This window comes from Pinus tabuliformis, chromosome 8 (assembly GCF_031772625.1).
Source record: "Pinus tabuliformis cultivar Carrire ecotype Pingquan chromosome 8, CPIR1, whole genome shotgun sequence".
Lineage (NCBI taxonomy): Eukaryota > Viridiplantae > Streptophyta > Pinopsida > Pinales > Pinaceae > Pinus > Pinus tabuliformis.
Window position 1 is genome coordinate 1,704,641,037 of NC_142294.1, and position 16,227 is coordinate 1,704,657,263.

The window sequence follows — 16,227 nt, forward strand, 5'->3', positions numbered from 1 at the left end:
AAGAGATATATGACTACATATAAGTGTTGCTTTAATTAAGATAAAATATCAATAGTATCAGCACCTTCCACATGGACAATGCATACATAGGAGTATGCATAATTCACCTTCAAATGTTTGAATCTGCCCAGAAATTATGTACAGGTCCAGCAACTCGTTTTAGTATAGACACGTGAATTTTATTTTAGAAAATACCACAGAAGAACTCCATTTTGAAGAAATATGAGCATGCACAGCAATAACCATTAACAAATGTATTGGTAAAGTTGATTTATTTTTAAACCAAAAATAAAAACAAGTGTTGTCAAAGAGACACATCTTCAAGTCTACATATACCATACATATCAGCTACTTCCCTTTTATATAAGAAGTGCTTCAGGTGCAAGAGGCATTGCAGTCTTTGTTGTATATAATGATTTATTGCATTCTGTCATGTGAAATTGTCATTATAAAAAAAAGTGTTGGAAATTACCCAATGAAGAAAGAGAAAACAAGCTCATAATCAAATATGCAAGTACTTGATTATTGGACCATTGAACACTTTATTTATATAGAAAAGATGAAGTACATTTACATACTTGCAACTTATCACAAGTTGGAACAATTTCAAACCCTAGCCAGTGAAACCAAGAAAACCCTAACAACCAACTCCTCATATATAAGAATCACACCTAACAAAAGCTAGTCACTACACCAAGAATCCTCAGCAACCTAGCATCATCAACTGCAATGACATTCATGACACGAATGCTGGTATATGGGAGATTAAAGAAGAAGAAGCTGGATTTTCTCTGACAACTTGTTGGAGAAGCCTACAAGTTGGTTAACCTTTATGTCTTTTCCTCAGCCCTGCTGGTTTATTCTATGTCCTGGGTCAATATGCAAACATTTAGACACCATATTAACAATGGCAACAACAACCACTACACAATTTAAGAGCAAACTAAGAGCATAAACATGGAAACAAACCTGGAAAATCACCATTTGGGTGTTGTCAATGAGCCAATCTTGTTCGGATGGAGGTTGATCCATTGAAGAAGTTTTTGTATCTGTAAGATAACAATGCAATTTCCATAAGACCAAATAATATCATGTGAATTAATACAGGGATCAAAATACAAACTATATCAATTAGGGATCCCATTAAATGCACCTTGACTCATGTGATCAATAGAGCGATGGTTCTTCTGTCTACATGCTTCAAGTGAAGGCACAATATGGGGATGGTGCACCCCTGCAAATATTCAAAAACTACATTAACAACATCAACAACAACCAGTGCACACAGATAAGAGAAAAGGCATAACAACAAACCTGGAAAATGACCAATTTGGGTGTTGTCAATGAGCCAATCATGTTCGGATGGAGGGAGATCCATTGAAGAAGCTATTGTATATGTAACATAACAATGTAATTTCCATCAGAGCAAATAATATGATGTTAATTTATAGAGGCATCAGAATACAAACTACATCAATTAGGTGTCTTGTCAAATGCACCTTGACTGATGTGATAAATAGAGGGATGATGCTTTTGTCTATGTGCTTCAAGTGAAGGTATATTATTGGGATGGTGCACCCCTACAAACATTCAAACACTGCATTAACAACATCAACAACAACCAATGCACACAGATAAGAGAAATGACATAGCAACAAACCTGGAAAATGACCAATTTGGGTGTTGTCAATGAGCCAATCATGTTTGGATGGAGGGCGATCCATTGAAGAAGATGTTGTATCTGTAAGATAACAATGTAATTTCCATCAAAGCAAATAATATGATGCTAATTTATAGAGGCATCAGAATATAGACTACATCATTAGGTGTCCCATCAAATTCACCTTGACTCATGTGATAAATAGAGTGATGGTTCTTCTGTCTACGTGCTTCAAGTGAAGGCACAATATTTGGATAGTGCACCCTTGCAAACATTCAAACACTACATTAACTACATCAACAACAACCAATGCACATAGTTAAGAGAAAACACATATCATAAATCTCTCTATAGAACTTACTTGGGACAGTAGAGGATGCATTGTTAGAGCGAGGACGACCACGCTTGTTAAGGTGTTGAAATTGAAATGGTTCATCTTCAGATGCAGGGACATTCAAATCAATATCCAAGCTGGCATTTTTTTTGCTTCTTTTATTTTTCTTCTTAGGACTAAGGAAACTCTTCTTCCTCTTTAAAGATGACTCATAAGCACCCAACCCAAGGGTGAAGTCATAATCCATAATATGAAGATCATTAACATCATCCACAAATTTTTTAGCCAAATCAATTAATTGTTTTGTCTTACTCACAGCAGAAGGAGGACTATTCCAAAACAGGTCTAGATAACCAAACAACTCCTTTCTCAACAAATTAAGGTCTTCAACATTTTCATCATCCAAAATAGTTGTGCTAGTATCTGCATCAAGGTTTGGTGCCTCAATACTTATCTCAGGAGGGGAATTCAATGTATTAGGTGTGGTATCAAGATCCAATAAAGGGTTTGAATCCATTAAGGAGGAATGTAACCAATCTACCTTTATGGCATGCTTGCAAATGTTTCCACGAATAGACCATGGGCAATCACAAGTGATAAAATTTGTGCGATGCCATATGATAAGATATTGCTTATTAGGTTTACTTTGACTCCTCACCCAATAAGCGTGAGATATGCTCTCATGAGGCCTACAATCACTGTCTGGAATTCTTCTAGCCTTTTCCATTGATGATTCAAGCTGCTTCTCTTTCTTTTGGTTGTTCAAATATCCTTCTTTTTTCAGAATTTCCTTGAATCGATAACATGGCTCAACATTTTTTATTAGAGTATAGAATAGCCAATCCATCCTACGAGAACATTTCTTTCGTCTATCACATAGAAAGGTTGTCTTGAGATAACCGTGGTATGACTCCACAGCGTTATTTGTCTCCTGATTTGAATGAGGAAAATCTCGGCAGCCTTTAACCCACATCCCTACATGTAAAATTTGAACTAGTAAATATATCTTGTCATTATAAAATAAAAAATGTATGAACTAAAAAAAATAGTATGCGAACTTACGCATCTTTTCACCAGCAACCCAATTCCTGTGGAAATAGTCCAAAAACTTCTCCTCGGTTGCAAATTTGGTGAAAAAACCATTGATTGCATTATCCACTTCATCATTAGAAACATTTTTCATGATATAACCAAGTTCATTGAACATCTCTTTTGCTTTTTCTAAACTGCTGGCCAACCGATTAACATTCTTTAGCCATGCCCTCCTTACATGCCAAATACACAAGATCACTTCACATCTGGTGATTCTCCTGCCAAACTTAATTCATTTTAAGTGAGAAATATTTAGAACAAATGCAACTTGCAATGTCAAATAAGAATATTGATGTTACCTCAAAGCAATGATTTCAGCCAATGCATCATCAACCATAAAGGCATTGACCTTCCAGTCAGGACGAAGCTGAAAACACCTATGCATGAGGTGCTCCAGCCATACCGCTATATCTTGTGATGTATTACGTGACATCACCACCCATGCGACTGGAACCCCACTTTGTTGCTCATCAAACACCGCAAGCGTGTACAACTGATACTGTCATATTAAAAAAAATGAAGTTAATTTTAAGTCAATAATCATATTGAATCATTATAACCAAGATGATTCATTAAGGCTATCATTGCAAATATACTCACTCCATATTTATTTGTACTGAATGTTGAGTCCATAGCTATCAAGCTATTATGGGATAACTTGACCATAGTTTCCAACATCCATTTTGTTTGTATTCCAGCGATAAAAGGGATCTCTCCACCATTGGGTTTCTGATAGAAGAAGAAATCATTATCGTGTTTTTCATACCAGAGATTCACACTCATTTCGTCTTTGCTATGCAGTTGGTAATTTTCTTTTGTCAGACGATTATAGATGTTTACAACATCTTTTCTGCGTAAGAAAAAATCCCTAACCTGAGCTGTGGGATGTATGTCAACATATTTCTTAATATGCATTTTACAAACAGAGTCAATTGGCACTTGAAGGAAAAAACAACTTTCTAAATAAGAAATCATGTCTCTTGAAAGTCTTGGCTTCCTCTGAGGACCATCATCACCAAAAGTGTCGTGTTTGCCATGACAAGGCCATCCTTGCCCATCTTCATGATCATACATGTTGTATGTTATTATTGCAACATCAGGATCTTGAACCACGATCTTTATAATAAAATGGCATTGGCAACCCCTCTTTTTGACAATTGAACGCCTTGGTTTGGTTTTCCATTCTTCTCTCTTGTCCTCTGGGCCATATGAGCAAGTATAAATACAAAATAAATTTTGAAATGTCAACACATATGACAAATGATAAAGCATTGTTAATATCAACATGTAAAGAAGGCTTTTCTAAAATACTTACAGTTCCCATAGTAAGGCAGCACTAGGCCTTGAGCTTGGAGTTTTGCTTTTTCGACGCTGGAAGGAACATGGAGCATCTGGATTCGATTCCTCTCCTTGAATAAAATCATTAATTCTTAGTTTAGGAATTTTTGCAACGCGGTCAATATTCATGTTCGTCTTGTATACTTCAGACCAAACTAAATCTTTACTAGAAAATATGATTTTCTCTTTAGGGTCTTGCACCTCAAGGCCCATAATAGTCTTCCATTTCTTTTCCATGTTGTCTCAATGTCTGCAAAAAAATGTGGACCAACCAATTGCCAACAATGGACCAACTAACATCATCAACTTGATGTCAGATTGGTACCTGATGCCCGCAGAATCTGATACCACGTGATTTTTATGGTCAACTTGATGTCAGATTGGTACCTGATGCCCGCAGAATCTGATACCATGGGATTTTTATGGTCACAACTTGCAGATACATTCATAGCGTGGAATGTGGGAACCACAGTAGCTTCAACGTTCAAGGAAATGTACTAGAAGCTAGCATTAACATGAGACATAGAACTTCGCATAATGCCTCTTGAATACGATAGCACTGGATTGTTATCCTGATAAGTTGTACCCTATTCACAATGTGGGAACCACATTAGCTTTGGCCTTAAAATAAATGTAGTGTAGGGTTAACATTTATGTGAGATACAGAACTTCAACTTTAACGTGGGTCCAATTGATGAGATCGTAGAACAAGTTGCAAAACTTCCCTGTTGCCGTAATTTTACTTTAATTTTACTTTATGGATATATATGTGTGGTCCATTCCCATTCCAATGAATTGAATAATAAGCCACCTTCAGCACATATTCGAGCAGTGGAAGTCGATCATGCTTGCAGTTTTCAGACAAAATTGATTTCTGAAGTTGTCATTTTCTGTTTTGGAGTCAGTCTTTAAGAACATTCCCTGAACTCCTGGTAGTAGAATTGCCTTCTAGACTTCCTTTCTCTAGCAAATAATTTCCCAAAACTTCATCTTTATGGAAACTAAATTCGGAGTAGTCTATAGGCTGAGGACTATAGACTACTTTAACTGGAGTGCAGTTACTTTAAGTGGAGTGCAGGTACAAAGCCTCTACATCTCAGACTATTCAGATTTGGAGCACAGTAGAATCAATATCACCATCTCAGTGTTTGTTGCAGTCAAGAACCCAAACATTGCAACCCTCAATTACACTCACAGAAGCAAATATCGAGTTGTTTTACTATGGCAACCAGATTGCATCCATGTACATACCGCAGGGGCAAATTATGAGTGGGGAAACGCAGCACTTGTCTGCAACTATTGTGGTTGGCCCATTTTCTCTCCTTCCCCGTAATTCAAATCCTAGTGATATTAACCCTCTTGAACCTGACTCCAGTATTCTTGTTGTACCAATAGGCTGCAAAATACATGTCCAAGGTCGTATAAAGATTCTGAATGCTCTTGCTCACTGTGTTCAGGCGTCCATCGTTTGTAATATCGACATTAATGGTCACAATGGTGGATCTGTTTATAGCTTTCAGTGTTCACGAGTTGGATAATATTGGTTAATGAAATGTGGTGGATTCATTTGGAATTTAGACCCAGTTTATTGCACGTTGAGTGTCTTGGATAGAATTCAGAGCCATTTACTCGGCGATTTTGAACGCTTCTTCTTCAGTACGGGAAATTGGGTGTCTGATTCCACAAGAAATTGCAGCCCCGAAGAAGAAAACTTCATCCAGACGCACTCACCGCTGACTCAGTCGATGACAGCAGACGGGAAATAAAGACGGGGTTCGCTCAGTTGGTGGTTCTGCTCTTGCAAGGGCGGGGTAGCAGGGGATGCTCCGGTTCGGCTGAAATTTTCAAATCGAGTTGGCGCAATTGCGATACGCTTGTACGCGGGGTTGGTGAATTTGAAACAGGCAGTGGGCATCCGAGGTGACGGTGACGGAGGTAACGGAGTTGACTTTCCAACGAGGTGACGGAGACGGAGAGGAAAAGGCCGGTTGGGTGGTTGGCGGAATAATGCACTTTTTGGATGATCGGAATCTCCAAAAAGTCGCATTATAGACCACTCCAAATTATAATAAAAAAAATTAAAATATTATAAAATTTTAAAAATAGAACAATTTTTGAATTATAAAAAAATTTATTTTAATTAAACATATTTAAGAATTTAATAGATTTTATGGGATTTACATAAATCTAATTTATTCCATTTAAATATCAAAATTAAAAGCAAATTATATTATGATTAAACCATTAATTTAAAATAATAAAATAAATTTGGAGTACCAAAAAAAAAGAAACTGAATGCAAATTTAATGATGTGGATGGTGAAGGTTTTCTATAAGTTGATTAAGATTAATGCACAATTACAAGAACTCATCCATGGGTTATGACAAACAGGCTTTGAAATTTTCTGACACATTTTCTGACACCCTTTTTTATCGCCGTTTAATTGTAACTGCATTCCAATCTAACGGTGCAGCGACGTTCTGAATTAAATGTAAGTGACACGTGTCAAAAATATACCGGTGTAATTTGGTCAAGTGGACATTGAGAAGTCGTGGAACATTGCCCAATGAACGGAGGTGAAAATCTTTTCTATGTAGCAAAGAGCGTTATTGGCGACTCAATCTGTTCAGTCCATTCGGCTCCAAGCTCTGTTTATCCAATGGAGTTTAGTTCCATGCCTTCGTCCGCAGTGTGAATTATGAGAAGTGCAGGTGGCTGAATGAATGACAATGATAATTTCTGTTGGTGTTCTTGTGATCGGACCCTAGCCATGGTTTGAACCTCAATTAATAATAAGAACATCGCACTGCAAATCGAGCTTGCCATGGCTTATTCTTTCGTTTGTAATTCGAAGCTCCGTGAGGTATACTTTGACATCCATTTTCACTTCACTATTTTTGTAATTTTTTTACATTATAGTATTGCTGGTGTAATCACGGAAATGGCCATTTAAATGCTCCGTGAGGCATACTTTGACATCCATTTTCACTTCACTATTTTTGTAATTTTTTTACCTTATAGTACTGCTGGTGTAATGACGGAAATGGCCATTTAAATTTTAGGGGAAATGCTGCAATGCACACGAAAATGAAAAGAATTCGGCAAAAAAGAAGCGTTGCAAATGCATCGGTTGCAATAAACAAATTACAATGGTTATCAACCGTATAAAGTATCTATGATCGTCGGTAAGCAAATCTGCCTTTATATTTTTGCTCGGCCATTTGTAGTTCGGACAGAGGAACTCCAGGCCGTCCAAAGAATTACAAATTACAACAAAAACTATAACAAAGACACAGGCAGAACCACCAGCAAAACGTGAGACAAAGCTCACACAACTTCATTGAAAAAATTTGCTCAATTACATCACACTTATATAGGAAACTCACAACTAATTCTGGCAACCAATTCCTAACCACTCACAACTAATTCTGTTCAACCAATTCACAACTAATTCTATTTCTGCATTATTCTCACATCCTCCCTTAATGGAGAAATGGATTTTCTACAATACCTAACTGACTTCTAAAAACTTCAAATTTGATTTTACAAAGGGGCTTAGTAAATATATCAGCCACATTATCCTTGGTGTTACAAAATATCAATCCAATTTCATTTGACTCAATTTTCTCACGTACAAAGTGGTACTGTAACTCAACGTGTTTTGTTCTAGCATGGTAAACTGGATTATGTGCTAATTTGATAGCACTCTGATTATCACAATTGATACATGTTGCACCACTTTGCGCTTCTTCAAGATCTGCAAGAATTCTCCGCAACCAAATAGCTTCACAGGTGGCATTGGTCAAAGCTTTGTACTCTGATTCTGTTGATGATAAAGAAACAGTTGGCTGTTTCTTACTACTCCAAGATACGACCCCTGATCCAATATGAAATGCATAGCCAGAGGTAGATCGTCTGTCATCTGGATTGCCTGCCCAATCTGAATCAGAAAAACCTGTCAGTGCAACATCAGATTCATCAGTATACATAATACCAAGATTCACTGTTCCCTTTAAGTATCGGAGAACTTTCTTTGCAGCATTCCAGTGATTGCCTGAAGGCTTAGCCATGAATTGACTAAGGATACTGACTGAGTATGCAATGTCTGGTCTAGTAGTGGTGAGATAGTTCAAACTTCCCACTAACTGACGATATAATGTTCCATCTGCCTCTTTCGATCCATCTTCTTTGTACAACTTTGCATTCTGTTCTAAGGGAGTTGACATAGCTTTGCAATCTGTCATATTGAACTTTTTAAGAATCTCCTTTGTATATTTGCTTTGAGTGATCAAAGTTTTACCAGATTCTCTCCATACCTCAATTCCTAAACAGTAATGCATTTCACCCAAATCTTTCATTTCAAATTCCTGTGACAACTGAACTTTAATTTCTTCAATTAACTTGTGAGCACTGCCTGTTATAATGAGATCATCCACATACAAAGATATTAAAGCAACATTTCCTTTTTCATCTTTCTTAACATACAAGTTAGGATCATTTTTTCTTTTTACAAATCCATTCTAAAGAAAGAAGGTATCAATCTTTACATACCATGATCTTGGTGCCTGTTTCAAACCATACAATGCCTTTCTTAACCTGCAAACCAGATGCTCCTGTCCCTGTTTGACAAACCCTTCAGGTTGAACCAAATAAACTTCTTCCTTTAAATCACCATTTAGAAAAGCAGATTTGACATCCAATTGATGTATATTCCAATTATGTTTTGTGGCTAAGGCAATCAGTAATCAAATTGTATTCAACTTAGCTACTGGTGCAAAAGTGTCTTCATAATCAATTCCCTCCTTTTGAGCATATCCTTTTGCTACTAATCTTGCCTTAAATTTATCAAGGGTACCATCTGCGTTAAATTTCGATTTGTACAACCATTTGCTTCCAATTGGAACTTTATTTTCAGGAAGTTCCACTAATTCCCATGTTTGATTTTTCATAAGAGAAGCATACTCATCATTCATAGCATTAATCCATGGTTCATGTTGTTTAGCCTGTTCATAATCAATTGGTTCTTCAACATTCATTATATTAGTCATTAAGGCATAGTCTCTATACCTTGCAGGAAGCTGAGTCTGTCGGGACGACCTTCTTGGTGCTTCAATACCTGTGGGTGTTCCATCCATGATTCGTCGGCTTTGAGGTGAATCACCCCCTTGTGATGACTCACTGCTGCTAGTTGTGCTCGTACTGCTGCTATCATCCTGATCCTGTACCTGTACCTGGACCGGTTCCTGTTCCTGCTCAATCAAAGTATCAAGCTTGATATGTGCATCATTAGATATATGCCATGTATCATTCTTTGTATTACTTTTATCAGTCTCCTCATGAAACAATACATCACGACTTGCAAATAGTTTATGGGAACTTGGATCAAACAATTTATAGGCTTTCTGATCCGTACAATATCCAATGAAAACACACTTGATGGACTTGGCATCAAGTTTTCTTCTGTTAGCCTTAGGAATATGAGCAAAAGCAGTACATCCAAAGACTTTGAAATGACTCACATCAGGTTTATAACCATGAAGAGCCTCAAAAGGAGTTTGAAAAACTAATTGCTTAGTGGGACATCGATTCTTCAGATAAACAGCAGTGTTAATGGCTTCTGCCCAGAAACCATTAGAGATGTTCTTACCTTGCAGCATACTACGAGCAGATTCCACCAAGGTTCTATTCCATCGCTCAGCAACCCCATTTTGCTGAGGGGTATGTGGCACTGTGAACTGTTGTTGAATTCCATTAGATTTACAATAGGTGTTAAATGCTTTTGATTTATATTCACCCCCTTGATCAGATCTGAGTATTTTAATGCACTTTCCTGTTTGTTTTTCAACCATATTTCGAAACTCTTTAAAATACTCAAATATGTCACTTTTCCTTCTAATGAAATAGACCCAGGTATACCTAGATCTATCATCAATAAAAATAACAAAGTATGAAGCACCACCAAGAGACCTAGTTTGCATAGGGCCACATACATCAGTGTGAATTAATTCAAGTATATCATATTTTCGTTTCTCAGTATGAACAGGAAACTCTTCTCTATGCTGCTTACCAAGTGCACAAGCTTCACATGGTAAATGTTCACACGTTATAACAGGAAGACCTCCAACCATTGATTTCCTTTGTAACAACGATAAATCATTGTAATTTAAGTGCCCATACCTGTGAAGCCATAATTCTGCTGTCGATGTCTCGTTGGATGTCAATGCAACATGGTGCTTCACTGTCACATCCAATCTGTATAATCCTCCAACCCTGGTACCTGTAGAAACAACCCTGTAGTGGTCCTGAACATCTTTCACTATACACCCCAATTTACCAAATTCTACTTTTAAATGATTATCAGTGATAGTGGAAACAGATAGCAAATTCTTTTTGAGAGCAGGTACATACATCACATTATGAATCTGTCGCATTTGTCCATTAGGTAAGTACACATTTATTATGCCATAGCCTTGAACTCTAAGTGACCTGTCATCTCCTAGGTAAATGTGTGTACCATCAGATTTCTCATAATATTTATCATACCATTCTTTATTACAAGTCATGTGTGCCGATGCACCAGAATCTATAAACCAAGCATTCTCATCATCAGTTTCAGCAGACAATGCAGCATCAGAAAGAAATAACTTAAGATTTTTAAATCCATCATTCACTGAGGTGTCTCTGTTTATGTAATTTCCATTATGCCTGCTATGTCTTTGATTTGATTATTATTCTTTCTCCTATAGCAATCTTCAGCCAGATGTCCAGGTTTTCCACAATAATCACATTCAATGTTCCTTTTAACATAAGAATCAGGAGGTGTCATACCTTTTTGCTTTGCTTGAAAACGGCCTCTGTTCCTGTCCCATGGTCTCCCTCGGAATGGTCTTTTGCCTCTTGCAGTCAAAGCCAAATCAGAACCATTTGACTCCAGTTCAAAAGTTTTCATGCGCTCTTCTTCTTGAAGAAGAATTCCAGCCAATTCTTCAAATGTAGGAGGTGTCGGTCTAGCTGAGAGAGCTGAAATAAAGACTTTATAGTCTGGGACTAACCCCTTTAAAGCAACAGTTACCAAGTCTGTACTAGAAACCTTTTCACCAATATCACCAAGCTTATCACTGAAATCTTTAATTCGGGAAAGAAAGTTACTAATGCTTTCATTGGCATCCATTTTGATAGATAGCAGCTTTGTTTTTAAAAATAAAATACGGTTTGCATTAGTAGTCTCATACAAACCTTTGAGAGTGTCCCATGTCGCCTTTGAAGTTTCACAGTCCCGAATGTGAGGAATAATATTGTCCTTCACTGACATGCGTAGCAGCACCCTTGCTTTCATTTCACGCTTCTCCCAATCTTGAGTGGCAGTAGGAGGTTGAGGTTTGGTCTCATCACATTTGACAATCGGCCAGAGATTGTATGCCTCCAGTACTGTTATGATCTTAAATTTCCAATTGACATAATTGTCTCCATCAAGTTTTGTAGACTCATTTAAATATGAATCTGCAAGGGGATTAGCCATTTCTCCAGGAAAACTGGTTAATACATAAAACGCTGCACACGATCTTAAAAATGCACCACAAAAACACCTTTAATAATATGTTGCCACCGTGTTAAACAAAAAAACTGTTTTCAAAACTCAGTTCAGCCGAGGACATACGAGAGCAAGAACAAGAAGTATCTTCTTGCTATTAAGATCAAGAAAGTAAAGATCAAGAAAGTATGCAGGGCTTACGATACAGTAGTTCTGCCGATTCCAATACCTTATTCACTCAGCCGATCCACACAACATATTGTCACTGCGCACACTCTAATGGCAGAGTCATTCACTGCCCGTGAAGAGGAGAGAGGCGCAGACAGAAGGATGGCTCTGATACCAAATTACAAATTACAACAAAAACTATAACAAAGACACAGGCAGAACCACCAGCAAAACGTGAGACAAAGCTCACACAACTTCATTGAAAAAATTTGCTCAATTACATCACACTTATATAGGAAACTCACAACTAATTCTGGCAACCAATTCCTAACCACTCACAACTAATTATGTTCAACCAATTCACAACTAATTCTATTTCTGCATTATTCTCACAAAGATGATCCATGTTGATGTCTGAAAACATTCAGCGTATTAAGCTTTTGCTGCTGCTCAGTTTGTCTGCCTTCGCTGTCGTTTTCTTCGAATGCGAGTGGAACAATCTGCTTCAATTTAGGTGATTTCTTCGAATGCTCCTCTTACCTTTGATTTCTTTATCAGCTGCTGCATCAATTCTTGACCGGCAGACTCATCTTTAGCATTTTCTTGCATTTCTGTGGTTTCAGCATGGCCGGCGCATGGAGGAGGGTTAATAGCGTTGCTGCTATCAAAGTTCTTTTCCTCCTTGTTGGATCTGGAACCCTTGCAGTGCAGGCGCTTCCTTCGGCGCATTAAGCTACTCTGGCCTCCTCTTGCCTCCTGCTTTTGCTGTTGCTCAGCTTGTCTGCATTCACCATCGTTTTCTTTCAATGTGAGTGGAACAATCTGCTTCGATTTAGGTGATTTCTACGAATGCTCCTCTCACTTTTGGTTCTTTATCCGCTGGTGCATCTAAGTCTTCACAGGCGGACTAACCTTCAGCATTTTCTTGCAGATCTGTGGTTTCAGCAGGGCATGCCCATGGAGGAGGAATAGTAGCTTTGCTGCTATCAAAGTTCTTTTCCTCCTTGCTGGATTTGAACCCTCGGGCCTTATGTAAATTCTTTAAATCCTATCTTTAAATTAGTTAAATTCTTTAATGCTGTGGTGCTTTAGACAAATTCTGATGTGGCGCATAGCGCTAATGCTCGCTATACTCATGAATTCTTTTATGTTTGTGTTCACACTTTTATGTTTAGGTTACACTCATAAAGAAACCGTATGACTTTTTTTTTTACAGAAATTATTATCTGTGTACTGCAAAACGTATTTAACTCTACAGTTTACGAGTATATTGAAATTTAAATATCTAGTTTCCGAATTTTTGTTGTTTGATTTTTTCTCACATGTATAAAAGGATTGCAGATTGTTTGATTTTTTCTCACATGTATAAAAGAATTGCAGATTGTTTGATTTTTTCTCACATGTATAAAAGAATTGCAGATTGTTTGATTTTTTTCTTAGATATAAAAGAATTGCAGAGGCTCTATTGCTTTTGACGGATCTAATTTAATATGTGGTAATTCCCTTCCTCTTATTGATTTTATTTAATTATATTTGGATGCATTTTCAATAGCATATCAATTTGTTCACTTAAATTTAAATTGAACTTTTGTTGTTAGAGATAGCAAAGAATTAGAGAGTTATTTAAATTTAAATTGAATATTTGTTGTTGCATAAATATTTTGAACAAAACCTCATAAATATGTAGAATTTATCAATATGCCATTAGAACTGGCATAACTGTAGCTACACTCGAGAATCCGACACCTTTTGATCTCCCTTCTCCACTTTTGTATCCCTGCCCCATTCCCTCACTTCATCGGAAACCACATTTAATTTTTATAAATAGAACATTCGAAAAACACTTTGATCTACTGATTGGCTATCAGTGGCCCAATAGTTCTAGTGAAACATTTGGATGAATATATCCCTCAACTGTAGATAGCAGTCTTATCGTGGGAGTAGCCAGCACCAATTTCATGGAAAATGCCACCAATCTCGAAATCAATCAATCGTGACAGAGCTGTATCGATCCTGTTTTAGGATAATGAAAAATGCCACCAATCTATTGGGATATAGGATCACAAATAAGACCAATCCGTGGTCATCTTATACTTATTAGTTCTTAGAGAGCCCATAGTCGCTCTTCTCCGATCGCCCGGGGGAATACCTACCTATCTAAAACGTTTTCTTATAAATTCGCTTGCTACACGTCTAGCTAGTTGCGAGACAGACACAACAAAATTTGTTAAATTATATAGGTAATAGATATGGCACAATGTTAGTCTGTTTCCAAGCGAGGGAAGGGAAATAAGCCGTTCAATGAGTTTCTCCTCGTCCATCATCTAGAAAATGAGTTTTGCCCCTCTCGATTATTAATTCCTATGATATACGGGGGCGAATTATTTGCGTCTAGAATGGTATGGATATCGAGGTTCACCAGAAGCTCCCAAACAACGCCTATTGATCTAGTTGTGTATGATCGTTTGCATCCCAGCCAGCAGGTGTTAATGCACAAAGCTTTCACGCTAGTGTTTGAGAGGCCCCACTTTATATACACAATTTTGCCGTGTTCCATGGCTAAAGGACCTCAAATCCCAACCCTCCATTTTTCGATTAATAAGGTAATGTGTAGTGCCTTAAGTAATAATAGTAGGGCTCGTCAGATCATACATGCAAAGGATTCGGGTTAACCAATTGATACAATTCGCCCTTTCATGCTGATCCCAAGAAGCATGGCGAAACATCCAATTCTATGTTTTATGGGAAATTTTTATAGGTAAGCATGGGCAAGGGAGGTTTGACTTCCCAAGAGATAGATGTCCAGTCAAATCATCCATGCACCCCCTTTTGGATTCCCGTCTTGTGGTATCATAGTACTGTTGTTGTTCCTTATGCAACATTTTTTTATTATATTCTGATATATTTCCTTTTTGTGAATGCTTTTACATAACATAAGCACATGATGGAAACATAACAACCACACCATAATCCTAGCCCATCATGGGGACTCATACACATTCACTAGTCAGGTTTTAGCCTTGACCTCCGCACTAGGAATATTTACAATGCATTTACATTATTGACACATATGGTCCTTTAACAAATCCCACATGGCTTGTATCCTATAACATAAACCACCTAATTCGAATAATACATGATTTCACATATTATATTCCAAGGGTCAAAACCGGGGTATTACAAGAACCTACCCAATTAGTAGAGTAGAAGATGTAGAAGTTTATATTGATAGGATAAAGACCGATTTTTGGGGTTAAAACCAAAAAGAAAGCTCTTCAGTCGCAACTTTAGCCTCACAGCTCTTCAGTGATAGTGGTTACCTTGTAAGTATTTCCTTCAAGAAAGAAAGCAAGATGAGAGTGAAAGCCACATTCAAGGTGCATGGAGGGTTTCGAGGCAGAAGGTGTGCAATGAGAATGAACTACAAGCTCGAAAGTGCTAGAGTTACTCACTTTAGGAGATAAGTGCAATAGTTATTCACAAGAAGAATTAGTCTCTTTTTAAAGCATCCAAGTCTATGGCTTTACGCTATGCATCCTTAGCAATACGTACCAACATCGAAGTCTATGGCTTTAAGCTATGCGTCCTTCGCAATATTGACAAGCTTCATGGTCCGATGGTTGCAGTAAGTCAAGACAACCCAGACAGTATGGCTCCTGGCTAACGCTCTACGGGTCTGGGCCCCACAGGGCAAACCAGTAAATCAAACCCTTCTTTGTTGTGCACCCTTCATCGGTCATGAGGCGGGTAACTCAACCAGATTAGAGAGTCATGAGGCGATTAACCCAACTTCAGGGCTAATAACTCAAATAGGATTGGTAAGTTGTACTGGTAGCGTCCCTAGTTCTTTTTTTCCTTCAAGGAAGTCTACATAATGGAATTTCAATAGCATTGAACCTTTCCTTCATGAATGAAAGACATAACTCCATCATCTAGGTCCTTCAAGCCATTATTTGGATAATGCTTGGATAGATTTCTGACCAGATTCCTACAATGTGCATTGATGGATTGGGAAGACCCATATTCCTACAATGGGGAGATGGTGTGGGAAGACTCTTATTCCTGCAATGTGGATGGACAGTTCTATAGCAATTCTCTAAGGGA

At 37.6% G+C, this 16,227-nt stretch overlaps 2 protein-coding genes and 1 long non-coding RNA gene across 4 annotated transcripts; 1 reads left to right on the forward strand and 2 right to left on the reverse strand.

Annotated features, from left to right (window-relative positions):
• Nucleotides 1–600: 600 nt before the first annotated feature.
• LOC149242816 (uncharacterized) lies at nt 601–4,841 on the reverse strand. 2 transcript variants are annotated; one of them, XM_089367724.1, is made up of 7 exons: nt 1,845–4,841; nt 1,661–1,741; nt 1,500–1,580; nt 1,315–1,386; nt 1,154–1,234; nt 970–1,049; nt 601–869 (listed from the first exon to the last, which is right to left on the reverse strand). In XM_089367724.1, the coding sequence occupies exons 1-7, from the start codon at nt 1,933–1,935 to the stop codon at nt 858–860; spliced, it is 498 nt and encodes a 165-aa protein (XP_089223850.1). In that variant the 5' UTR covers nt 1,936–4,841; the 3' UTR covers nt 601–857. The 2 variants fall into 2 exon arrangements, 1 of the variants encoding a protein (XP_089223850.1); XR_016245741.1 differs by lacking the exons at nt 601–869; nt 970–1,049; nt 1,154–1,234; nt 1,315–1,386 and having other exon boundaries at nt 1,530–1,580.
• LOC149242817 (uncharacterized) lies at nt 3,031–3,869 on the reverse strand. Its single transcript, XM_089371023.1, has 3 exons — nt 3,687–3,869; nt 3,386–3,585; nt 3,031–3,304 (listed from the first exon to the last, which is right to left on the reverse strand). The coding sequence occupies exons 1-3, from the start codon at nt 3,867–3,869 to the stop codon at nt 3,031–3,033; spliced, it is 657 nt and encodes a 218-aa protein (XP_089227149.1).
• Nucleotides 4,842–12,762: 7,921 nt separating the features above from the next.
• Nucleotides 12,763–13,621, forward strand: LOC149242818 (uncharacterized). The gene is made up of 3 exons (XR_016245742.1): nt 12,763–12,959; nt 13,055–13,155; nt 13,564–13,621. It is a non-coding gene; the product is annotated as an uncharacterized LOC149242818 (long non-coding RNA).
• The last annotated feature ends 2,606 nt before the right edge of the window (nt 13,622–16,227 follow it).